The sequence below is a fragment of the Acinonyx jubatus genome, chromosome D3, assembly GCF_027475565.1.
Source record: "Acinonyx jubatus isolate Ajub_Pintada_27869175 chromosome D3, VMU_Ajub_asm_v1.0, whole genome shotgun sequence".
Lineage (NCBI taxonomy): Eukaryota > Metazoa > Chordata > Mammalia > Carnivora > Felidae > Acinonyx > Acinonyx jubatus.
Window position 1 is genome coordinate 24,220,900 of NC_069392.1, and position 24,454 is coordinate 24,245,353.

Genomic DNA, 24,454 nt, shown 5'->3' on the forward strand with positions numbered 1-24,454 from the left:
AGCGGCGATACCCGTGCATTCTCAACTTCGTGATTATCTTTGAGCTATTTGAATAGACACCTAATTAATCATCTTGTGCTCAAGGAAAGCATTTTACGGCAGGCTGCGGGATCCTAATATCTCTCTCAAGTTTTTATTTTTTACCCCGCAGAATGGTTTCTTTGTGCTGGGGGCGGGGCGGGGGGAGCGGGGGTTCGCGCAGGGTGCCCTTTTAGGAGCAGGTGCGGAGGCTGCTAATGCTGTGGCTTAGGCCCTCCTCTTAGCCTCCATTTCGCCTCACCTGTGGCAACCCATGCCTGGTTCTCCGAGCAGTTTCTGGCCTGTGACGCTCATCTCGATTTTTCCACAAGCTGTCAAGAATCTCCTGCCGGTCCCCCCCCTCCTACTCACTTCCCATTCATAATCATGAGTTAAGTCTGGGCTCAAGGACATTTGGGTTAGGCTCAGCACAGATTTTGTACTTGCATTTGGGGGGACAGCCACTCTGCTAAGAGATTCATAAAACTAATATTCTTTGTCTTCAGAATGAATCTGGTTTCTGTTGAGAGTTTCTGTTGAGAGCTGTAGAGGCTAACAGATGTACACCCAAGAGGTAGCACAACTTTTGTATTCCAGTGACAGAAAACAGCTATTTATAAGAATTTAATGAACGTACTCTGTGGCTCCAGCATGGAGACTCAGTAAGCCATTTATTTCCCATATTATATTTTATTTGTTCTCCAAAGGGTGTCTTGACTTTCACTTGCCTCCTTTTTTACTTAAGTGAGAGTTTTCAATTAAATAGAGTTGTATTACCACTAATCCGAATGTACCTTATGCTGATACCATTGTGTTTTTCTGTCGTCGAGGCCCTGGTATTGGTGGAGCGAATGGGTGTCCGGGGACATTACACCTAACTTGATAATGATGGTTTTACCGAGCCCTTATCCTGGCCAGGCCTCTGGGCATCATACAGATAATTAAAATTTGATCGTAAAAATTTTTAAACACAGTGCACCTTAGCGATAAGATTTTTCTACTTTTAAACGCGATTTTAAACCTCGTTTTAAAAATACACTTCCTTGGCCTGGTGAATTTGCTTGCTTTTTTTTTCCCAAGGATTACAGAAAGTGCATAGCAAATTCAGCCTTCAGAATACCCAGGAGCTGAAGACTCAAGTAGGCTACAGCTGTCTTCACCCACAGTATTCTAAAAGAACTAATGAGATGAGAAGTCTGCAGCTGGTGGCAAGCACAATAAACCATGAGCCAAGGGCTTCTCTTCATCAGAGCCTCCCCTTTCCCCATGGGATCCCGAAGGAGACAGAATACTAACAAAGCCAGCAGGCTGTCTGATTCCACACTATTGCTCATTTGCAGCTATAATTGGTAGCTGAGGTTGCATTCTGTATGCCGAAACTGTCATACATGAAGGAATATATTTGTTCATTGTGATACGGATATGAATCGGCCAGTTTTCAAATGCAGAAAGACCAAACCAGCAATCCAACAATAAAACCGTAGCGAAGAAGGTAACTGTTCAGAAAAATTAAGTGTTTTGTTATAAAGGTACAAAACCGACGTTGTTAAAACCACACCTGCCTCCTGCTTTGTAATACCTTGGCACTTAATTCAACTGATTAAACATTTACGTATGCAAACTAACATTAAAACACAAAAAATTCCTGGGTTTTGACAAGATGCATTATCCTCATCTGTCAGGGTTAAGGTGCTATTGTTAATAATTGGGTCTTGTGACACTTTCAGTGTTACACCTTTAATGTTTGCTGCTTTTTAGTCAAGAGAAAACAGCTGGGAAGACTTACCTTGGGAGATACATGAGTGCGTGTGTGTGTGTGTGTGTGTGTGTGTGTGATATTTTATACGCACACACTCCTGCCTTACAGGCAAATCTACTTTGATGCCTCTGCTGCTGCTGCTTCTTGGTGTTTTTGAAATGGGTTTTGCTTATCTGGCAGTTGTGGACACCCTTCTGCTGCCTCCTGTGTGGTCCACTAGAATGAGCCGGGGACAGAGGCCCGGAAGGCTGGAGTTAAGTCCTGGGCTAGGAGAGCCATACCACTTGGTCGTTGGGACTGTGGCTTCCTCATCTGTCAGATGAGGCGGCTGGGATGGTCTTCATGGGCGGGTTTCCCTCCATAATTCTGTGGATCCTTTAGTTCCGAAAGGTGTCGCAGGGTATGTACGTGGTAGTAACGACAAAGGCTCGGAAACAGGCTTTTTCTGCCACAGTGTGACAGGTGCAGAGCAGAGAAGCTCTGAGGCGTTACTCTGCCCTCTTCAGTTAGTATGTCAGACAGGCATCGAAAGGCCCGGAGGTGGGCACCCTGGTACGGAGCTGGGGTCGGGAAGGACCTGAAGGGGTGTCGTCAGCAAAGCCCACCCGATCCGTCTGTTCGTTTTGACCTCCACCGGTGCCATAATCATACAGAAGTTCGTTCTGTGGGCTCCATTTCATCAGTTCTGAGGCTCCCCTGCCCGCTTTTTCTCCCGTTTTAATACACTGAGAATTAGGGTTTGTCTGCCAGGTATGGCATGTTTCATTGGCTGAGTGTGTTCCTTCTTCTTGTCACATAAAATGGCGGAGCATGCTCTGACAGTCCCTCGGATTTAGGAAATGTGCGATTTACCATTCAGCCCGTGCCAGGCTCCATCATATCTCACATTTTGCATTAAGAAAAAATTTTGAACGGCATGCCCACAATGAGGTCACATCTGAGATGGTATTTAAAAAAAAAAAAAAAGTATTCTCCCCCTGCCCCCCCCACTTAAGTGGGTTGAAATGGTAAACACTGGCCAGGCCTCTGGACGTTATACAGGTAGTTAAAAATTGAATCACAAGAATTTTTAACATCTACCTTTGCAGTTAAGGTTTTTCTACCTTTTAAACACGATGTTAAAACTGATTTTAAAAATGCCTTTCCTTGGCTTGTGTCCGTTGATTTCAGTTCTGACTCTCATTCTCTCCATTCTCTGTTGGCGGTTAACTCCTACTCTGGGGTTTCGGTTCTTTGTTTGCCTCTTCCTTTCTCCCAGCTCCACTGCGACTTCCTAGGAGCTGGCACCAGGTAGATGCTGGTTCTCCTTGTGTCCTCAGACCCCTTGGGCTCCCCTCTTAGCATCCTGCGCGCTACCTTCTACGTGGTGGCTACTGAATAAATAGATTCGATTGAGGGACATGGTGTCAGAAGTGATTATTTGATAGGATGTTAAATACTTTCAATTTTGGGGAAAAGTAAGCTTGTCTCTAGATTTTAATTCCAAGCCTCAGACTTAGAGAAAACATTTGATGGCGTTACATGATGGTTTATATCGGCTGGTTGCGCACTGTTAACCTTGGTGTTGAGACTGCCTGTACGACGGATTCTTTTCTCAGCAGTGAAGTTGTTAATTTTGAGGGTGCGGCTCTAAATTGGAATTTAAGAATTCGCGTTAGTTGACAGAAATTGAACTTTCTGTGATGTGCCCAGACACATGTAACTCCAGAAGTCCTCTGGCCCCTGGCAGGCGGCTTGTTCTGGTCTGTCGTAACTGGATAGTGCTGCCTGACCTAATGCCTACTACCACATTGCAGATCTTAAAGCAGTAAGACTCAGTGTAGCCAGCTAAATGTTTGTGTAATAATTTTAGCACACTGTTGGGCCCTTTTTGAATTGTTGTTTTCTACTTGAACCTCACATTTTCCCTTCTTCACACAATTTACGTCTAACTTTCTCTTTAGGAATTACTGACACGTCATGTGCATCTGCTGAGTAAATGTTGAATCTCAGAGCGGCTGCCTCTCAACATGTTTTCTTTGATTTGTGAAAGTTTGTGTTATACTTAGAGATGGTCAGTGCTTGCCTTTATCTCTAGAACAGTGATGTTTCACATACGACTTGTCTGGGTGTTTTCCTTAAAGTACATGGTCTTGCCATGAATGTTGGGAAGGACCCCAGGCTCAGGGGCTCAGGAATTCTGCGTGACAAGGCAAAGGCTCTCCCTTTGTAGTATTTTCAGCTCACCAGCTGACCTCTGCTCACTGTGGCCATTGAAACTCATTTCTTTTTTTAAATCTGAACTTTACTCTTTAAGGTAGTTCTTTTCCTATCTGTAGGTTGTGTGTATATGTGTGTATGTGTAGAGCAGGCAGGTTGAAAAAGATTACTTCTTTCATTTCCTCCATTCTATAAGGAAGAGGATGTTAGGGAAATAGAATTTACACCCGCTAGAACTTTGCATAAAACCAGTCTTAAGGCCGTTCCGCTGTGACGTGATACAACTGAGGTAGTTCTATGATGGAGGCATAAACCCCTCGCTCACCTCCTGTGACGAGGGGCTTCCATTAGCAAGCCGAGGGATTTGCACCCTACGGGTCTCTGAACAAGGGTGTGGACAGGCTGGCCTTGTCATTGAGGCACCCAGCACAGACCCAGCCATGGAAGAGATCAGGGCCGGGCTGGGAGGGGGGGGTGCTGCCGCAGGATTGATAGTTCTGATCTGCGTTCCCGGCCACGGTGGTAGCTCTCAGTCATCACCGATGGATATTGTCAAGACCGGGATGGTTTTATTTCTTGAATGTGCCTGTATGTGTATCGACATGTTGAAACTGTTAAAAGACGTGGGAAGGTTTGTGGAGCTCTTCAGTAACCAGTGGCTTGCTCGTCAAGACTTCTGTTACTAAATATTGTGTAGTCATCTTGCCTTAAAGTGTAAAACAGAACCAAACCCAAACCTTACTATCATAACGAAGCGTTTTCCTACTTTTCCGCAAAGGCACAGTAATAAGCCTAATCAGTTTCTGTCCTGTGTTTTAGTAGCTGCAAAGAGCTGTTCTGGCAAGGTTAAAGAAATTTCTCTGGGTTCCTTCTCTGCCTCTGACTTTGTTTTGCTTTGCAGGACTACAAAGCTGATGAAGACCCAGCGTTATTCCAGTCAGTCAAGACCAAGAGAGGCCCTTTGGGACCCAACTGGAAGGTACTGGATGCTGACCTTTCTGACAGGCAGAGTCTTGGCAACAGACCACTTGACAGGTCCCGGGTCTGGGAGAGCTGGTGACGTTTAAGTGAAAAATAGAAATGGCACAGAAATAGTTGTATTTGCGATGCAGTTGGCCAGCACGTCTGTGCTGCATTAACAAACAGAACATAGCCAGACTGTCACTTTCAGCATCATGCTATTCTGATAACTCTTAAAAAGAGACAAGTGATTTAGTCTTTGGGGATTGTAGTGTTCTCTTTTGAGACTTGAAGCAGTACAAAAATCCATGTTAAATGAAGGTTTATAGTTTAAATTTAGTCTTAGTGGAAACCGAATAAGTTCCCTTCACCTGAGCTCATGTTCCTGGCCTTTTAATAGTTACGTCTTGGAAACCGGAACACCAGAGAACAATTTTGATGGCAAGTAGTCACTTTCTAATAAAGAACACGCCCTTGCTTTATTCACGGGAGTGAGAAAAGCAATGTCAAGGTAATAATTTAAATTGCTATAGAAATAGAAGGCATTTTAAAGACATCCACTAAACTAAATGAGAGACCCTTAAAGAGGGCTTACTGTGGTGATGGCAAGTGATTACAGGTAATTTGACAGGAGCAGGGGAACATTAAAACCTAAACGTGCCCAGAGCACATTTTCACCAACACGTTTTATTTGGTAACCAGTCTGTTTATGCCGAAGCCAGTCATCGGTAGAAGACCTCTAGGTGTTAGTTGTTGTTTGCAGATAGGGGATTACTGTGACAGATAGCCCCACAAGTAACCCGTGGAGTGGCTCTTGGTGGGTGTCAGACTGTTGTGTGGACTGTCTTGCACGTCAGCTAAAATGAAGGATGGATCTGACTGTTCTACGAGAAATGATTCAGAATTCTCTTATTTTTACATTTGTTCTCTGGGTGGAGTTCAGTTCAAGATTCTCCCAGTTGAATGGCCGTGACCGTAGACTTTTGACTTGAATTCACAGGAAGTGATCTATGTCACTTACAAATCAAGGAACAAATTCAGTATGTGTGATCTAAACTTAGTTCAGTGGGTTTAAGAATTTCCCCCATCCTTGTGCAGATTTCTATATGTGGACCTTAGAACTTATGCTGAGTCAGAGAAGAGGTCTTTCCCCTTTGAGATTTAACCTGGCCTTCCAAAAAGGAGTGCTGTGTTGGAGCAGCAGATGGGTGGCTGCCTCTAAGGCAGCCATATCTTCTCAAAGGCCATCTTGCTCCAGTAAGTACTAACTCTAGCTAATGATGCTTTTACAAGGGAAGAGAGAGGCCCGAAGTTGAGACTCAGGTGAATTAGACATTAAATTTTCTTGAAATTGTCAGCTTTTCAAGTGCACACTTGAAAAGGCGATGCTCCATTTTATGCTGGGCTGTCATGCTTGAGCTCCAGTTTCCTCTGTCGGAGCTCCCACCCAGTTTGAGAACAGGCAGCACGTGTAGTTTGACACTGTGAGTTTTACCTAATTTCCAACATTTTAGGAACCTGGAAGATGATTTTTATTCCTTTTTTACTTATGATTTTTGACTGCCATTGCTTTGTCTTTTATTATCAATTAATGATTAAAATTCTAGAATAGGTTTACTTTCTAGAAAGAATGTGAATTTTACATTTTTTTCAGGTTGCATTTTAGTAGTCTTTTCCCCCAGTGTGTGTGTGTGTGTGTGTGTGTGTGTGTGTGTGTGTGTGTGAGAGAGAGAGAGAGAGTGTGAGTGAGCGGGGGAGGGGGGAAACAATAGCTTATTATTTCTCTGGGAGAATGCTCACTGATAATGATCCCTTTTTACCTATTTAACTCTTGGTTATTAACCTTACCCAAATGATGGTGAGTGTAGCTACCCTTAAAAGTTCAGTTATAGCTTAACTAAGTTACCGTGATCCCAGAAATAACTAGTAGTTCCCCCCGTCTCTGCGGTTTTTCTTTCCACGGTTTCATTTATCCGTGGTCAACTGCATTCTGGAAGCACATGATCCTTCTGATGTCAGAAGGTCAGTAACCTGACGCTGCATCACAGTGCCTGCGTCATCCCCTCCCTTCATCTCAATGGTCATTTTATCATCTCACATCATACAAGAAGGGTGAGTCAAGCACAAGAAGATATTTTGAGAGAGAGAGAAAGACCACATTCATGTAACTTTCATTACAGTTTTTGTTATAATTGTTCTGTTTCGTGATTAGTTGTTGATCTCTCACTGTGCCTAATTTATAGATTACACTTCATCAAAGGTATAGGAAAAAACAGTATATACAGAGTTTGGTACTGTCCACGGTCTCAGGCATCCATTGGGGGTCTTGGAACATATTCCCCGTGGATAAGGGGGGACTACTGTAATCATGCCATCCACGTATTCCTGTGAAGGAAAGAAAAGTAAAAAGGATGACGGTAGCTGGTAATACAACATATAGAAAAATAGGAACCTGTGGATTGACTTGATCTTATCAGCATCTCCTGTAATTGTGTTCAGCAGGCCCTGGGGCGCCTGGGTGGCTCAGTCGGTTGGGCGTCCGACTCCGGCTCAGGTCGTGATCTCGCGGTTGGTGAATTCGAGCCCCGCGTCGGGCTCTGTGCTGATGGCTCAGAGCCTGGAGCCTGTTTCAGATTCTGTGTCTCCCTCTCTCTCTGCTCCTCCCCTGCTCATGCCCTTTCTTTCTCTCTCTCTCTCCTTCAAAAATAAAAACGTTAAAAAAAAAATTTAAGTTGTGTTTGGCAGGCCCTGTTTGCCAGTGACGATACCCACCATGGCACTGATGGTAGGGCTGGGTGGTAGTTGGGGATTTCTGTACGTCTGAACTAGGAGAGAAGGGAGGAATATGTGGTAATTAGGCGAAAAGGAAAAAGAAGTCCTGTTCTGGACCCACTTGCCCAAGAGTGTCTGTCAGAATGCTCCTGTGCAAGAGCGCAAGGGCTGCCTGCTCCCTCCGCAGCGGCTCTGGGCCTTCCTTCCATGCGCCCTCCCATCCTCTCCCTTCAGTCTTCTTTCCTGTCGCCCCTCAGAAGAAACTCCCTTTCACGAGTACAAATTCAAAAGTGCATTCGGCACCAGGTTCAGACTCTGTGATCTCTTGGAAACTCTTCCTTACTTACCCCACGCTGGCGTGTTCCTTCTGAACTCTCACAGTATTTACTGGCTGTCTACGCCGGACTGGAGAGTGGAAAAGACATTTTCCTTGGTGCCAGGCGCTATGCGAGGTCGTGTTTCATCTTCACAACCTTCCTGTGGGGTAAGTACAACTGCTTCATTATATAGATGAGAAACTTGGCCAGAGAAACACAGGTAATAGTTGTAGGAGAAACAGCAGGATGTCTGACATCTCTATGGCACCTGATTCAGTGCCAGTCACAGAGATGCGTAGTGGGTGGAGACGTGACGCTTTCTGACCCCCACATCACCCCACATCTTACGCCCTGTTGCATCAGGCCACGTGTGTGTCTCTCTGTACTCATGGTATTTGCTAGAATTTGATAATTCCTGTTAACATTTGTACGTTTCCAATGGTCAGGGAATCTGTAGGTGATAGTGGCACTGAGGGAAATCCATTTCCTTATCTCTTGTGGTATAGGCTGTGACTTCGTTAACTTAATCCTAGTTCTGGGCCTGGGTTTCCACATCTCTAGAATGGGAAGGACATTGTCACTGCCTTAGAAGGTTGTTGCCAGGACTGAATGAAGTGGAGTGAGTGTTACGTTCCCAATGCGGAGGAAGCTTTGGTCTTTGGAAATGAAAAGCCACATCATCTCTGGGGGTTGGTGAGATCTATACACAAGCTGCCCTATTAATGACACAGTTATCCCTTTTCTGTGTCTGGTATCCAGGGGTTCTCTTGTCTTAATAGCTGGGAGTCGTCAAGCCCATCTTGACTCGCTTGTCTGTACCCCTTGTCTTTAACGTGCGTGTGTTACGAGTGCTTAATATGGGTCAGCCGAAGAGCAGAGGCCATATGAATGCTAGAGAACCTTTGCTAGTAAGTGGTCCTGAGGGCACCAGGGGAGCACCAGTGAGTAGATTTTCATATTTTCCAACTGGGTTAGAGTACGGACTTTTTTTTTTTTTTTTTTTTTGCCTGTGGTATGATACATACCTTTTATTTTTTAAAAACTACAAACCCAGGGATGCAGGCTTTAGTTATGGATTCATCTTCCTTCTGAAAAGAGAATTTTTTAAATCTGAGCACATGAGTTATATTTTGTTATTTAGGGTTCAACACTTAAGTGATTCTGTACATACTGATAGGGGAGGGATTTATAACCTGGTAAAGAATTTTGCTTCAAGGTAGATTGGTGCATTTCTTACGGATGTAAGTGTTTATTTCTTTATAGCACTGCATGCACATGTGTGTGTGCACGTTTTGGTTTCTTCCATGTTTTGAGGGCTTTGTGTGTTCTATGACATTGGTATGGCTGCCTGTTCTAATGGTTTATCACAAACCGTGTACGTGTGGATGCCTTTAGCTTTCAAGTGTACCTCTTCCGATCTGAAGGGTTGTCATCTTAACAAATTGAACCACCATCTTTGAAGATTATGGTGTCATTTGCATCCTATGGCAAGGCCGAATTTCTTTCTTCATTTAATGCTGACGCTTCCTGAAGACTTAAAGTTCTTTGTCTCTATGTATAAGATAGTTAAGAATTAGGTCTATAAAGGTCTTTTGTAGGAGACTTTGCCAGAGTATCTGGCCCTTAGAGTGCTTGACGGGTCTTGGAACCATCCAGTGTCTGAACATTGCGGCATAAGGTGATCAGGTCAAATAAAGAAGTTGATCTAGAAATTGGGATTCTTTAATGTTATCTTTGTGTGCGTACATATGCTTTTTCTAGCCATAAAGGCACGTCCTATTTATGTTCGAACTCCAGTCTGGAGCGAAAGTTCTGGCAGCTGGAGCTTTCACAACAGTATGTCGTGCTGTTTACCTGCTCAGTCCTGCTTTAGACTCATTTTAGAATTACCCGTGAAGCTGATCTGGATCCTTCAAGCTAGTGGAGGGCAGCCATCTGTGGATTGTAGGGACGCTGATTTGTTCCCTGCCACACTACCAAGACTCCTTTCTCCTCCCGCCTCTCATCTGTGGAAAGAAGGTGGGAGCCTTGTCAGTGGCCCGAAGTGAAGATACCACAAGGTTCTGTTGGCCAGGGATGGGAAGAAGGGAAGCAGGGGTGAGGGAGAGCTCAGAGCCCAGCTGTGGAAATCTCTTTGAGATAGAGCCTTGCGAGAAGGCAGCCCAGAGCCCTCAAGAGGCTAATGAGCACCTGATAGCCTCTCCAGGAGAGAGACCGAGGGTCCTTTCCTGTCTTCATCTAGACATGGCTCTCAGTCCTGGGAAGGATGTGAAGACATTAAAACATGTTCCCTCCCTATCATCTCATTTTCAAAAACCTATAGTGGGTGGCATACAGAGACTTAATAATTAGTGTCTGGTTAGACCACATTGTAGCTTATGTATAATAAAGCCGACCTGAAAACATGGCTAGGTTTTTTTGGTTTTGTTTTTGTTTTCTTGAGCACCTGTTTGCAAATGAGGTTTTTAATTCAGTATAAAAATAAGTAGCGCTTGGTCTGTGTGAATTACCCAATTCCTACAGAGGACAGCAAGACATCTGTCCCATGTCTTCAAGAAGCTAAGTGCCCCGGGAGTGATACACGAGTAGTTCTAGCCTTATCGTGGATACTGAATGCCTCTGTTCTCAGGCAGCACCAACGGACACAGGTAGGGAGACGGATGGAGTGTCTTACTTGGGTTCGAGAGGTGATCTGACAGGATGGGCCCCTTGCAGGGTTCTTACTGACACTGTCAGGGACAGTGTTTTCTTCACGAGCATTATCTGAAGAGTGAACCTGTGGTTTCCCTTGCACATGGTGTCACTCCTAGAGTAATTGGACACAAGCACGAAGCACATGTCATAGTTCTGATTAGGAAAATGGGTGTGAGCTCCACAAACACTAAGTTTGGAGACATGGAAAATGTGACTGATTATCCTGTCACAGGCAGTAAGCTTTCCTGTCTTCACTTCATTTTGCCTGTTTTCATGAAATTAGTTTAGCCTGTGATTAGTTTAGTCTTTTGAACTTCTTTTTCGCATTTGCTTACTCTCTTTAACATTTCCCATTTGCCGAGTCAGATAAGAATCTTCCAGCCCTGGACTCTGCTGCAGTCCTCTGTTGATGACCTTCTCATGGCACTTGGTGTGTCCCCTGTCCGAGCAGGGGTCTGTGTGCTCACTGGGCCTCCTTCCCCACCCCCTTCGTCCCTGTTACAACACTGAGTTTTCGGCCATGGGCTCTGTGTCTGACCTACTTAACGTGGGGCACTGCCCAGCACCGAGGTTCATGCCTGGGAGAGGCTTAGTAAGTATTTGCTGGATTCAAGTTAACTGCCTTAAACCAAATAAAAAGCAACCAAACGTTGGACTTGCTGTGTACTTACAGAGAATATGATGTCCACTGTAGATCTGTCTAAATGGCTGCCAAAAAAAAAAAAAAATCCGAACAAAACTGAGGGAATGGTGAGGCTGAGTTGGGGAATTGGGTTTTGCTTGAGAGTTAAGTACACATACTTCACATATATTCTGTAATCCTCTGTTGATATTTACTGATGCGTGCACTGGCAACAGCCCCAGCAGTGCATTTATTTTTAACTTTCTTAGTGAAATCTGGGTTGGAAACTTACATTATGAAATCAACAGCTGAAATTGAGCATTCAGATTGCCTAAAATTGAGAAATTAAAATATGAAGGCAGTGTGAGCCTTCCAGAACCTGCCGCGTACTTCCAGAGTATTAATCTGGTGATCTGTAGCACATACCAATTCCTTCTCCATCCCCACGCATTTTGACCAGGAAGGAGCATGTGTGGAGTTGACGTGTAGCGTGGCATTGTGAGAGGACTACGTTTTTAGGAAATGAGTTTCCATAATGCCTTTGGGCTTGTTTCATTTATTTTTCCTAATTGTCTTGTACGTTTGTTTATATTTGTTTGTCACAGATACAAGAAACTAGTTCTTGTGGATAACTCGGGCTGATTGCTCGCCATTCCGGTTAAACACGCTGCGTTTTGTTTAGTTATGCTGCGTGGCTCCAGTATACATTACTCTCCCTTAGGCCTCGTCCACATACCTCAGAGTAACCTAATATGCGTTGTTAAATTAAAAACATGATTTGCGTTTGGGGGTTTCATTTATGGTTAGAAACATGAAATGTAAGGAATTCAGTGAACACACAAACGAAATACAATTTTAGAAACGTTTTCTCCACTAGCTTGTGCTTGCTGCATTACAGATGAAATTTAAATTCTGTAAAGATGAGTCATAATTTAGGGTTCTTCTGTTAGCCTGTGGTTTTCATTTTATAGAACTCCTGACTGTTCTTGTCTTTTGGTAACCAGCCAGTCTTTACCTTTTATTTTCAATTGTTCTTTTAAATTTTCGTGCTTTCATCTATATAAAACTCATATTTATCAGCAAAGTAATTTTATTTACAACTAGATTTAGGAAAGAGTTAATCCTGTTTTTGCTTTACGTTAGCAAATGTGAAGTTTGAGCTGAGTCGGAATTAATGTGTGAATGATCTGAATTTTGATTTTGGCTTTATTTGCCTTGGGCTTATTTTTCTACCTGATGAAGAGGAAAACGTTTGTATTGTTCAAGGTGAGAGAGGAAGCTTTGCTTTGCCCCAGTGAACATCCTGAGAACTGGACAGACAAGCTGGAACTCCTTTGGGTTCTGTGGATCCTAGAACAGTCCTCTGAATGTGGAATGCCAAATATTTGCCCCATTGAGATTTTTCACGTTTTGAAAGTCACACATTTTTTCACAAGAATATTTCTGATGACTCCGAAGAGTATGTCATATTTTACTTTGCCTGTGTACCTCATTTTTACTTTAGAAGTTTAAGATTAGGAAAAATGTAATATGGACTGGACTAAGGTTATCTATTTAAGATCTTAATTCAGCTTTTAGCTTGATTTTGTTTAGCTTTTATGTATTAAATCTCAAAACCAAAGGCAGGAAAACATTTAGATTATTTATAGTCAAAAGAAGAGTGAAGATTTGAAATAGTACCCAGATAATTTAGGGCAAAGGAATTCATTGTCCTAAAATAGTCACCTTCGGGCAAAAACTCTTGTATTGTCGAAGCGTATTGGGTTTTTTTCTGATTACGAAAGATGTGTACTTCTTAAGTTTCAGAAATAAAGAATTGTACACAGAAGAAAGTAAAAATCCATTACATTCTCACGATTTAATTCTTGTTGTCTGTTACGTATCCTGATTTATGTACTGTATTTTGTTAATAATTGTTTATACCATGGATAGATACCTGTTTATGTTCATATTGTGCCTTTAAAAAATTTTTACATTATTAAGCATTCTTTGAAAAGATGGTTTTTAATGTCTATGTGTGTAGCAGCCCATTGTTTGGGAGGCTTGTAAAATACTTCACCATTAAGTCCAGGTTGTTGCTGTTATAAGTAAATATGTAGTGTTTTCTGATGAATTGGGATACGTTTCTGGAAGTGGCATTACATGGTTAAAGGGTTATACATAGGATATGGACAACTTTAAGGCTTTTTAATGACAGAGGGTCACATTCTCTTCCGAGAAGATGGTGCCACAAGGATTGTTTCAGCTTTTACTTAACTATGTCTAGGCAGTCTCCCTATTTTCTGTTTCATTACATGTGGAGACTTTTTCTAAATGTTTATTTATTTATTTTCATTGTGTATGGAGACCTTTTTTTTTTTTTTTTTTTTTAATGTTTGCTTATTTATTTTGAGAGAGAGCAGAGGAGGGGCAGAGAGAGAATCCCATGCGGGCTCCGCACTGTTGGTGCAGAGCCTGACCTGGCGATAGATCTCACAAACTGTGAGGTCACGACCTGAGCCGAAATCAAGTGTCAGATGCTTAACTGACTGAGCCACCCAAGGCTCCCCTGGAGACTCGTTTGTTTGTTTAATCTCCACGCCCAACACATGGGACTTGAACTCAGTACCCGGAGATCAAGAGTCACATGCTTTTCCGACTGAGTCCGCCAGATGCCCCTAGGTATAGACACTTTTTAAGCCATTTCTTAACTTAACCACTAGTCTTAAGGTCATACATAGCTCAAATTAAGAGGCAAATCGCATAAGTCATTGTAAGAACTGAATGAGACCTTAAATATTGCATATATTTAAAAAAAATTTTTTTTGAGAGATGGAGGGGCAGAGAGAGAATCTTAAGCAGGCTCTATGCCCAGTGTGAGCCTGACGCGGGGCTCCATCTCACAACCGTGAGATAATGACCTGAACCAAAATCAAGAGTTGGACACCTAACCAACTGAGCCACCCAAACGCCCCAGATTTCACATATATATTAATAATATATAATATATATTAAAAATAGGTAGCTTCCACGTTCTCCGTTTATGTCTGTGGTTGACATTATGTTTCTGTAAGTCCCCTCACCTCACACTGTGAGGTGCTGATACTGTAAAGAATTGTGCTAAGAAATAAAGGCAGCAGGCTCTTCATTGACTTGTTTTTTAACTTGTACATATTCTTTGAATTTTTTTTTTAATCACTTATAAGTTGTATGGAAAAACAAAAAAAGCAGATGAGACTGGAATGTATATTTTAGGTCTGAGGAAGATAGTTTGGAGAACGGGTTCATTTTGTCCCATGACTTAAACTAAATATTATAGATCACTGTTTGTAAATTACCACTATTCCTTTAATTGATTTGAGCAGACTGCCAGAGTCACTAGAAAGCGTGTGAGAAACAAACTTAGGTAATTGTTGGAGTCATGTGTGTATGCTCTGCTCTTGGAGCCCAAGTGTGGTATAAGCATATTTGTGTTAAATTCCGCTTACCCTTTAATTAGAACCATGCTTCCTCCTGCCGTTTTTATAAAATGGTAGAATTCTGAGGAGTCGGTGTTCTCCTGGAAACACCCAAGGTTTTCATTTAGCACACTAAGGTGTCCAGTGATTTGGAGTTTCCGAACGAAGCTATCAGCAGCCCATAATTAATAGGGCCTTGGAATGTTCCGTCTGGAAGGTATCTTAGGGCTAATCAGTGGTGCATCAGAGGTTCTTAGCCGCAGAGGCGATTCAGCCCAAGTGCATAGGCAGGAGGATATTTTGCTAAGCCCATTATGGAATAAAATGCAAAATTATAGGAAGTCTTAAGCCACTGAATGCCAAGGACATGTGCCGTCCCTGACCCTGGAGGAACTAAGTTCACTGACCCTTTTAGCGTTGCATCAGTGGAAGACGAAAAGTTGAGCCCAGTGTTTCCTTTTACTGGCAGAAGCAAGGCCCAGAGAGGTTAAGGATCCTACCCACCTAACATAGGAAGTTACTTTGCATAATGGGAACTGCAACCCACATCCCCTTACTCCTAGTCTAAGGCTACTGTTTAGCAGGTGTATTTCATAATTTTAAATACTATATTCTTCATGTTTTCTTCAAATTGTGTTTCATCATGAAGGCTTTCAGTGATGCTCGTTGAATGAGAGAGTACCTCAATACTGGCTCGTTGCTTACTGAAAAAAAACGATCTGTGAAAGACCAGCCGTGTGATAGTCTCGGTGAGGCTGGGCACTCAGAAGCTAGTTATGTCTTGTGGAAGGCTGCTGGGCTAGTTCCACACACAGGAGCCCAGCTGAAGTGCGTGGGGTCTGCAGGCTAGGGAGGGGGAACTGCAAATATGTTTCAGGCCGGGGCCACCGCGACAGAAGGGTGTCCCTTCTGGCAGAGATCCTTAGCACCAAGGGTAGTGGTTTTGTCGTTATTTGTGCACATGTAATTACTCTCCTCTCTCCCGGCCGCTTTTGTGTCCTCTTACAACACCTAGCGCAGATGGGGCTGTAAGTGGCACCCTCTTAATACTTGCCGAATTAAACCTGTTCATAAAGTGTATGGGATCAGATACGTGTGGGTGTGTACATACGCATCCCTGCTGAATTATGATGTTAGTGCTCTGTTTTATGGGAGGGAAGTCATGGGGAAGTAGAGCTCAGCCAGCCAAGTTCTTCTGTTGACATAGAATTCACCCACACCAGGACAGTTTGCTGTATGTCGTGTTTTTATTTAAACGCTTGTGGTGGTACCTCACCGATTTAACCCCTGTACCAGCTCATTAATGAGATGAAATGTTACAACCGAAGAGATTGTCTGAGAGAAGTTGATCAATCACGCAGGACTCTGTAGAACTTTGGAGTCATATTAATAATACCAAGATAGAATTTTTCCATCTATCCTGTCTTTAGAATGCATTTGAGACTGGAACGTTAACTGAGGATCTGGGGGGAAATGTGGTCTGGTGCTGTGATTGCTTAAATGAAGAATCATTTTGAGGTTTTAGAATATGACCTAGGAATTCGTCATTTTTCGAATTTGTGTACATGATGGCTGCATGGAACGAATACTGGCTACACACAGTGGACGTACTGAAAGTGGGATGTACGAATGGGTTGCAGCTGACAAGAAGGGACCATGGCACACGGTGTGACCGATGCTGGCGTCGTGATGTCCTGAATGTGGCGTGAAGCTGAGAGCAGTGGTGAATGAGGGGGAGGAACCCTTAAAAGACTGCTTCATCTCTTCACCTGGCCATCCCGTTTTTATAAAAAGGGCCCCCACGGTGTTCCACATGACCTTGTACTCTTTGGAGAAACATTGTCTAAAGTTGTTTTGCAAATTAAAACCGGTAATCCCTACTCTATGAAAGAATAAGAGAGTGAAGTAATATGTGGCAAGCCCTTGAGTTCCCCCAGCTAAGCACGGGGCTCACACCACCTGATTGAGTCCCCACAGGGGTCCTGAGACGTAGCGTTTGTCTTGCAGGTGCACCAGCCCTGGCCCGAGAGTTTACAGAATGGCCCTTTCCCCTGTCCGTGCCTGCAGTCTGTGATTCTTTGATACCTGCCTGCTTTCCATACAGACTGGGAGCCCCAGAGCCGGGACCGTGTCTGCTTTTGCTCACTACCGTGAGCCCGTCCCAGGCGCTCTTCTGGGTCGGCCCAGGACTGTCTCGGGCTCCTGCACACACACCTTGGGAGACCCACGTGAGCTCCTGGCTCACCCACTACTTAACCCTTCCCCCCGAATAAACACGCGAGCATCCTGAACTTGCTAAGGCAGAAGCCTGTGCTAAGTTTCACAGAAACAGGCAGTAGTAACCATAGATTGCAATCCCCTGCCTTATTTTTACAATGAAAATTTCAAAATTAGCCAAAAAACCGAAAGCGTCTAACAGTGAGCACCTCTACCTAGGTTCGGCCGTTGTTGATGCTTCACCATCTTTGTGTTCCCTCTCTTCCCCTTCTTCCCTCTCCCCCTCTCTCGACACAAGTACATATTTAAAAGTTTTTTGGCTCAACCTAGGGTGACATAATCTAAGGTTCCAAATTCTAATTGCTTTTTAACGTTGTTTTCTGAAAGTAAATTATAGACATTATATACTTCTTTAGTCTCTTTCCATCCAGATAGCCCCTCATTTCTTTCCCTTGCTCCTTTAAAAAAAAAAAAATACCCCCCCCCCCACCACCTTTTTACCCTAACAACTCTTGATTTGATTCCCTGACTGTGCCATTTCAACTATGAGGTGTGACCGTTTGTACAAATTCAAGCCGGGATGTCAAACACTTGGTAATTGTAGACCGTTTTTCTGCTTGCCGCGTCCCTTTTCAGATCCCCCTTGTAGTGAGAATACCTCAGTTAATAAACAGTGCCACTCCACATGCCAGCGTTAGAAAGACACAGAAGACGGCTAAACTTCCTGATCGTTCTTTATTGTGTATCACCACATCCATGGGGATGGTGCAGTAATGGCGTTAGGTGAACCCTTATGTATTAAAGCTCACTACTGATACGACGTGGATAGAATTTGGTATTTAATAGAAAATCTGAACAGTGTAATTTGAGGCAGAACAGTGCACCTATTAAACTGTAGAGCCAAGAAGTAACTTCATCTGTGGAAGGAGGGTTTGCAGCAGGGGAATACTGCTGCTTTTGCTAAAATGATTTCGAATTTCCAAATACCTAAACTAAACCCATGTGAGATTGTACTTTTCTTCACCTGTGTCTGTGATGTCACTCCACAACGGTCACTTTTCATCAAAACAAATATTGAAGTCACGATTTCTCCTTTTCAATTTTCGTCATCTAGAAGGAGCTGGCAAACAACTCTGACTGCCCTCAGATGTGTGCCTATAAGCTGGTGACCATCAAATTCAAGTGGTGGGGACTGCAAAGCAAAGTAGAAAACTTCATTCAGAAGGTAACGTCTGTTCAAAATGCGGAGACTTAAATTTAGGTAGCTATTAGTGGGATATTTTCTGTTACCATGTCTTTTCCTCGCTTATTAGGTAACAGTTATTGTCTCTGTATAATTCCTTTCTACCCTTTTCTGCCTAAAAACAGCAGACAGATACCAGCAGGTTTTAAGGAGCTTTCTTTGGGGAGGAGCGTAGCCGTGTTTTGTTCAACATGCTTTCCCGATGGTTTGCCCAGCTGTTTTCACAGAGAGCCCTCTCCGTGTACAGCATGTCCCCCAAGGGTTCCTGGGGTCTTGGCACTGGCTGGAGGGAGAGGCCAGGCCTTGCCTGCTGAGGGGCTCCTCTGTCCGACCTCAGTTGGCTCCCCGCTCACATCCTCCACAACCTCTCTCTCTCTCTCGACACACATTTCTTACGTACTTGGCACTTTCCCGTGGGAGGTCTTCTTAGAGGTCCTTACTGAGAATAGTTACACTCTGAACCTAGGGTGACAGAATCTGAGGACCCGAATCCTAATTACCTCTTTCATATGTTGTCTTTATTAAAGTGAAAGTAACATGGACACTTTGATCTAGAAGGAGGAGAAAATTGCAGCTGTATAAAGAAACACACATGTTGTAGACACATAAGAAATATGGAAAGTTTCTTTGGTGTTTACTTTTCCTGTAGTGTGACTATTTCTTCTATTATCATTATAAAGAAACCCTGTTATACCTTTGAATCCACAAATGGTTGTATCTGTCCTACCATAATTTTTCTACTTTTTAGCTGTAACCACTCTAACTTTTTTTTTTAAAAAAGGGTCCTAATGTGCTGGACACTGTGATTACTGTTGGGCCTGCTTGCAGCTGGCCCATGGTAGGCACTCTGTAAATACTGGCTTCCTTCCTTCCTCTTGGATCATAGTAATAGATTAACAATCTAGTTCGTCACACATGTAATTGATGAAGTCCCTTCTGTTCATGGAAAGAAATTTTAAAGTTGAAGATTGTCCAAAAGTATTAAAGTACTGTTTTTGAGTGAGCTTTTCTCTCTTCTTGGGAAATCTTAGTAACATTTAAATAACGTAGCAATTAAAACCACTCATTAAATGTATGCTTTTTTTATAGAGAGTGAGAGTAACGTTAGAGTAGAAAAATTGATGGAGAGTATGTAATAATCCTTAATTTAAATAAACGTCTTACTCCAAAGAACTCAAGATTCTTTTGTTTCCGTACACATTATATTCAACCTCACAATATTCTTTGAATCGCAGAGAAGTTAAGAATGACCATGTATTGTTTTATAGCGGAAGAAATCGAGTTGACCCTTGGTCACCAGATTTAGAAAAAGGTACAAATAGACCACGTCTAGCGGGAGTTTATGTTGGATCACAACGTGCACATCACATTTTTTTCAGTTCCTGACATGTTGTGCTGCCTGAGGGAGAGATTTCACATTTCACAGGGAGATTTTTCTTTTTCTTTTGTTTTACAAAATGATACAAAAGACACAGTGGTCTTTTCCAAGTATATGTACATTGCATGGGTTAATTGGGATGTAAAAGTTAATATGTTACTAATCTTCTATTTTTTGCCATCTTATACTACTTTTCTTCTTTGTTTTAAAAGCAAGAAAAAAGGATATTTACGAACTTTCATCGCCAACTTTTTTGTTGGATTGACAAGTGGATTGATCTGACAATGGAAGACATTAGGAGAATGGAGGATGAAACTCAGAAAGAACTAGAAACAGTAAGACTTCCCACTCTGTGGAAACTCTCATTTCCCCTTTCTAACTATGTATGTGCTTATTAGTAAGTGTAGACTTAGAATTAAGAAGAGTGTCATTACAGGCCATTTTTAAATATATACCTCCATCAGAATTGGGTTTCTTAGACTCTAACATCCTTTTGCATGTTCTGATTTCTCTTTATTTGAGCATCTTCCATGAAAGTAGACTAGAGCTTTATGGACTTGGAGTTTGTACCTGTAAAATGCCCAGTGGTTTCATACTTTGTCATGCATCAGCTCTCTGTGATGGGACCTGGTTCATAGTCCTTTTAGACACTCACTTTATCAGACCAAGTTGCCTTTGGCTCATTTTGTTATCACTGTCAGTTAGATAAGGCTAGCCATATTGTCACACATTCCAGAGATTCCCTCCCACAGCTAGCACTTAATCCTTAGCTCTTTAGCAAGCTTTAGGCAGAAATTCGGGTGATGCTTGGGCTGGGGGTCAGCCAGCCCTGTTTGGCAGTTAAAGCCTGCCCCAGCTCCTGCCCAGCCCCAGCGGGCAGGGCAGACCCTGCAGCGCGTGAGCGCCCCCTTTCTGCCAGGGATGGGTTCTTCCCACTTCCTCTTAGAAGTGTCTGGTTCTGCTTTTGCTCTGGGCCACGCTGCTTTTCGGTTGAAAGGAAGGCCCTCTTGGGGGACGTGAGCCCAAGGAATGTCCGGGATGGGCTGGTGGTTTCTATGCAGTCGTCCAGAGTCCCGCCAGCGGTCCTAGTTTTGGAAGCCCTGAAGGCGGGAGCGTTTGACAGACGCTTGTGTGTGAGGCAGGACCTCCACTTAATCACAGGAGAGTGGCAGCAAATCAGGTTCTTTGGCACAGAAGGAAATCTGTTTGGCACACAGCATCATAAAGAATCTGTGTTTAAAATTGCTTACTTTTGGTGATTACGGCAGATCTGCTTCTAATTAGCTTTATACAAACCTTCTGAGAGGACTAGGACATATTTTCTTTATAAGGCAATAAAATGTTTTAACCTTATCTTATACAGAAAGTAAACTTTCAGCAGTCTCCAGTTTATGAATGGATTTTGTTCCAAAAGTTTTTAAGTTGAATTTTTGGAATTTGGAACCTGTTTTGCCATGGAGGCAACATTGTAAATTGGAGTTCGGTTTCTAGGCCAGACAATAGAAACCTCTTTTGCCTCCGTTTCTCACACTGGGAGTATGACTTTCAGTTCTGGGTCTTGGAAGTAGGGTGGTAGAATGGCAAGTGTGGAGGACTCTCCCTCACCCCCTTGTTTTTAGGCTGGTCCCTAAATATTTAAACAGCCAAGAGTAAACCATGGTTTGCTTGCCCCCTTTTCCCCGCTTCTGTCTTCCGGTTTTCAAGAGTCCAGTGCCCTTCTCTAAGAAGCACTCCTACCAGCACCCAGTTTTGGTCCCTCCTCCCCTGCCTTGGTTGGCTCTGCTCCCTCCATGTGCTCCAGAGACACCTGCCAGCCCTGTCTCCAGCCCCTCTGGGCAGCTAGACTCAGCTGAACGTTAAAAAAGAAAGCAGCATGATTACGTTCATTCGCACTAGGCTCATGGCACAGCCTTGGTATCTTCAAAAAGGATTTACCAGCGCTCAGATAAAACCTGTTTTTCTTAATTTGAGCCCTTAAGACGGAGGTTCGCTTTTGGTTTTCATTTTTATGTTGCAAGGACTGTCCAGAACATGAGGAGAAGAGGTCATGGTTGAAGGGTGAGGGATGAAGCCCTCTGTGGTCTGAGCTCTGAACCCCAAGACAGAACTTGGCAGGGACCTCTTCCCTTCCTTGCCAAGTCCAGTGTCAGGACAGCAGGAATCAGGGCCGTCCCAGTGTACTCACAGTGAGTGCCCTGACCAGGAGGTTGAGGTGCCCGCTCCCACCTCTTGCCATGGGCCTTGCAGGCTCAGCTTCTTGCTTCTCCAAGCGGGTCCACAAGGTAGATGCGTAGTTACACAGAAGCCCCATTTATCCGAAGATACCATTGTCGTGCCTGTACGGCTCAGACTGACGGATTCCCACATGACGTCGGTAGGAGTCTCTTGCTGGTTCAGGGCTTGGGGGGACGTGGCCGTTTCTTTGTTAAATATTGCAAAAACGTTTTAAGGCGATTTCAGCATTATATGCTGATCATCATCACGTAAAATCCCATTTAGGTTATTTTGCTGTGGGTCATCGGAGAATGCTTTATTCCGCATCGTGTTGCTGTTGCTTTGAGCCCTGTGGTTGGTTTGTGAGCGTCTTCAGGCTCTGGGTGGCATCGTGCCTGCAGGCCAAAGCGCCTACCCAGAAAGCACCTGCCTCACGGTGGGGCTTGAGGTTGCCGAGTCCTCATCACCACAGAGGGATTTCCCCTTTTCTTGACGTCCTGTTTCCCTGACACCTGACGATGGAGTTTGATACATTATAATTCTCTTCTTAATTCACAAATATTTTAAGACCTGGATTTCTTTCCAATGGGTTTTGGCCCGGGAGAAAAGGAACTGCGTCTTGAGAGCTTAGGCATGACAGGAATGCCCCTGCCTGGAATCCTGAAGAGACGTGCGGGGTTAGGCTTAGCTGCTGAAGAAGTGCTGGGGGTGAACTTTGTGCTTGCATTTCACAACTGGCACTTCTGGGGGTCGGGGAGAAGTGTTGACTTACTTGCAGAATGTGTTTGTTACATCTGTTCCTTTTCTGTCCGCTCTTTTCTGATTCTCTCATTGAGTTTTCTAAAAATTGTCCGTAGGCTACTGTAATGAATGCCTGTCCTCTCTGATGTGTCCTTATGTCCTTCTTTGTTTCTCATACATTGTGCCCATGCTCACTTGTTCTTCCTCTTGTCCTCCCTCTTATAAATAAACTTCCCATAAAGAACTCCTGTCAGGGACTCTGGTCTCAGAAGCAGCAGAGGTGGCCACCCCTCATGGCTCCCTGTCTGGTCTGGGGACTATGAACATATGACTCAGACCGTCGGGGCATTTTCTCACATTGTATTGGTGAACAGTTCATTTACCCTTGGCCGTCTTTGATAATTCCACATCATCAGTCTGCAGGCTTCCGTTTCCTAGATTCAAGAATAGATACACATTTTGTGTGTGTGTGCTATTACAAGAAAAGCCTTTTGCAGGATTTTCCTTAGATCAGTGTTACTGGAGGGGCCTCAGAACTTCATTCTCAATGTGGATGTGGTTATAAATAGGCAGTGGTCATTCACAATCTTTCCTAGATCTTTTTTTCTCCCCCTGCTTACTAACCCAATTTAGAGTCTGTGATTTTGGCAGCTCATGATTTTATTTTACGTTTAGATGCGTAAGAAGGGTACCGTCCGAGGCACGTCGGCTGCTGATGTCTAGATGAGTCCCCTGTAGGGTCAGAGACAATATCAAACTGTGTAAGTGAAGACCCGGGTAAAAAGAATGTTTAAAAACCAATACCTTTTTGGTCACGGGTAGTTAACTTGCTGAGCGGAGACTAAGTGTTCAATGTGGTTTAATTTTTAGAATTGAAAGAGATACATATGTTCGAGATTGACATGGAACACTTGAGTTATTCTTCTGTCAGAGTTTTATCTGTGGGAGCAGGTTGAACGTAGTCCTCTCCAGTTCTTAGTGTTAGGGTCAGACACACACCAGCTGCCCGGCATACCGTAGTGTTATCCTAGAAGCCAGCTGATTTTTCATTGATGGCCACTTAATTGACCTATTTCTCAATAGGATCATATGTGGTTAGTAAGGAAATACGTAAAAACATCTTAAACCAGAGCTCCTTCGCCCCATACCATAAAGGCCAACCTCGGTGATTCCTTGTAGCTGAAATTTTTTCTGAACATCTGGATGTCTTCCATCATGTTGAATCTTTAGTTAACCTTTATAGTTAGCTTTAATATGTATAAATACACTTTGGTTTTCACTGTAATATAAAATATTTCTACGGCCTTATTTCCCTAACACAAATCTATACACCCAGAGAAGAGATTTTCCTCAAGGGGGAGAAAAGAGCCTCAAAATCTCCCCCACGTACTGAAACTAGTGTGAGTAAACACAAATCGTCAGTTGTTACTATTGAACTATAATGTTCATTGAGGAAAAGAACAAGATTAAAACACTCTCCTCACTCACTGTGGCTCTTTGCTGCCCCCTCACATGGGCTCCCTGCTCTCGAATTATCGAGTTATTGACCACGGGAGAAATGAAGTATTCAGTCATGAACAGAAGTAGTCGTACAAGTAAGAATGAATGAACTCTGCCAGGATTCCTCCAGAGCCCTTTGTTTAAATTCAGTGTTCATTAAAAAAAAAAAAAAAAAATTTAAGTTATGGTTACTTTTGTTAACTTCTAAGTTCTGTGACTTATTTCCACTTGCAATTTATTTTCCCTCTGATGAAACAAGATGTTATACCATTAGTAAGACCAAAATCTTTAAGAGATTAAAGTTTTAAAATGTAGTATATGGGGTACATTTTCTGCCAGAAGTTTTGCTGTGTTGAGGATCCCCCCCACCCCCCGCCCCGGAG

At 43.3% G+C, this 24,454-nt stretch overlaps 1 protein-coding gene across 2 annotated transcripts in view; it reads left to right on the forward strand.

Moving 5' to 3' along the window:
* Window positions 1-24,454, forward strand: part of PITPNB (phosphatidylinositol transfer protein beta) — a 62,863-nt gene that overhangs the window by 37,013 nt on the left and 1,396 nt on the right. The window contains exons 7-10 of one of the 2 annotated variants that reach the window (XM_053206484.1): window positions 4,878-4,955; window positions 18,110-18,220; window positions 19,829-19,951; window positions 23,247-23,332. In XM_053206484.1, the coding sequence (XP_053062459.1) occupies window positions 4,878-4,955; window positions 18,110-18,220; window positions 19,829-19,951; window positions 23,247-23,294 (360 nt within the window). In that variant the 3' untranslated portion in view covers window positions 23,295-23,332. The remainder of the gene's footprint in view (window positions 1-4,877; window positions 4,956-18,109; window positions 18,221-19,828; window positions 19,952-23,246; window positions 23,333-24,454) is intronic. The other variant, XM_053206483.1, reaches the window with a different exon arrangement.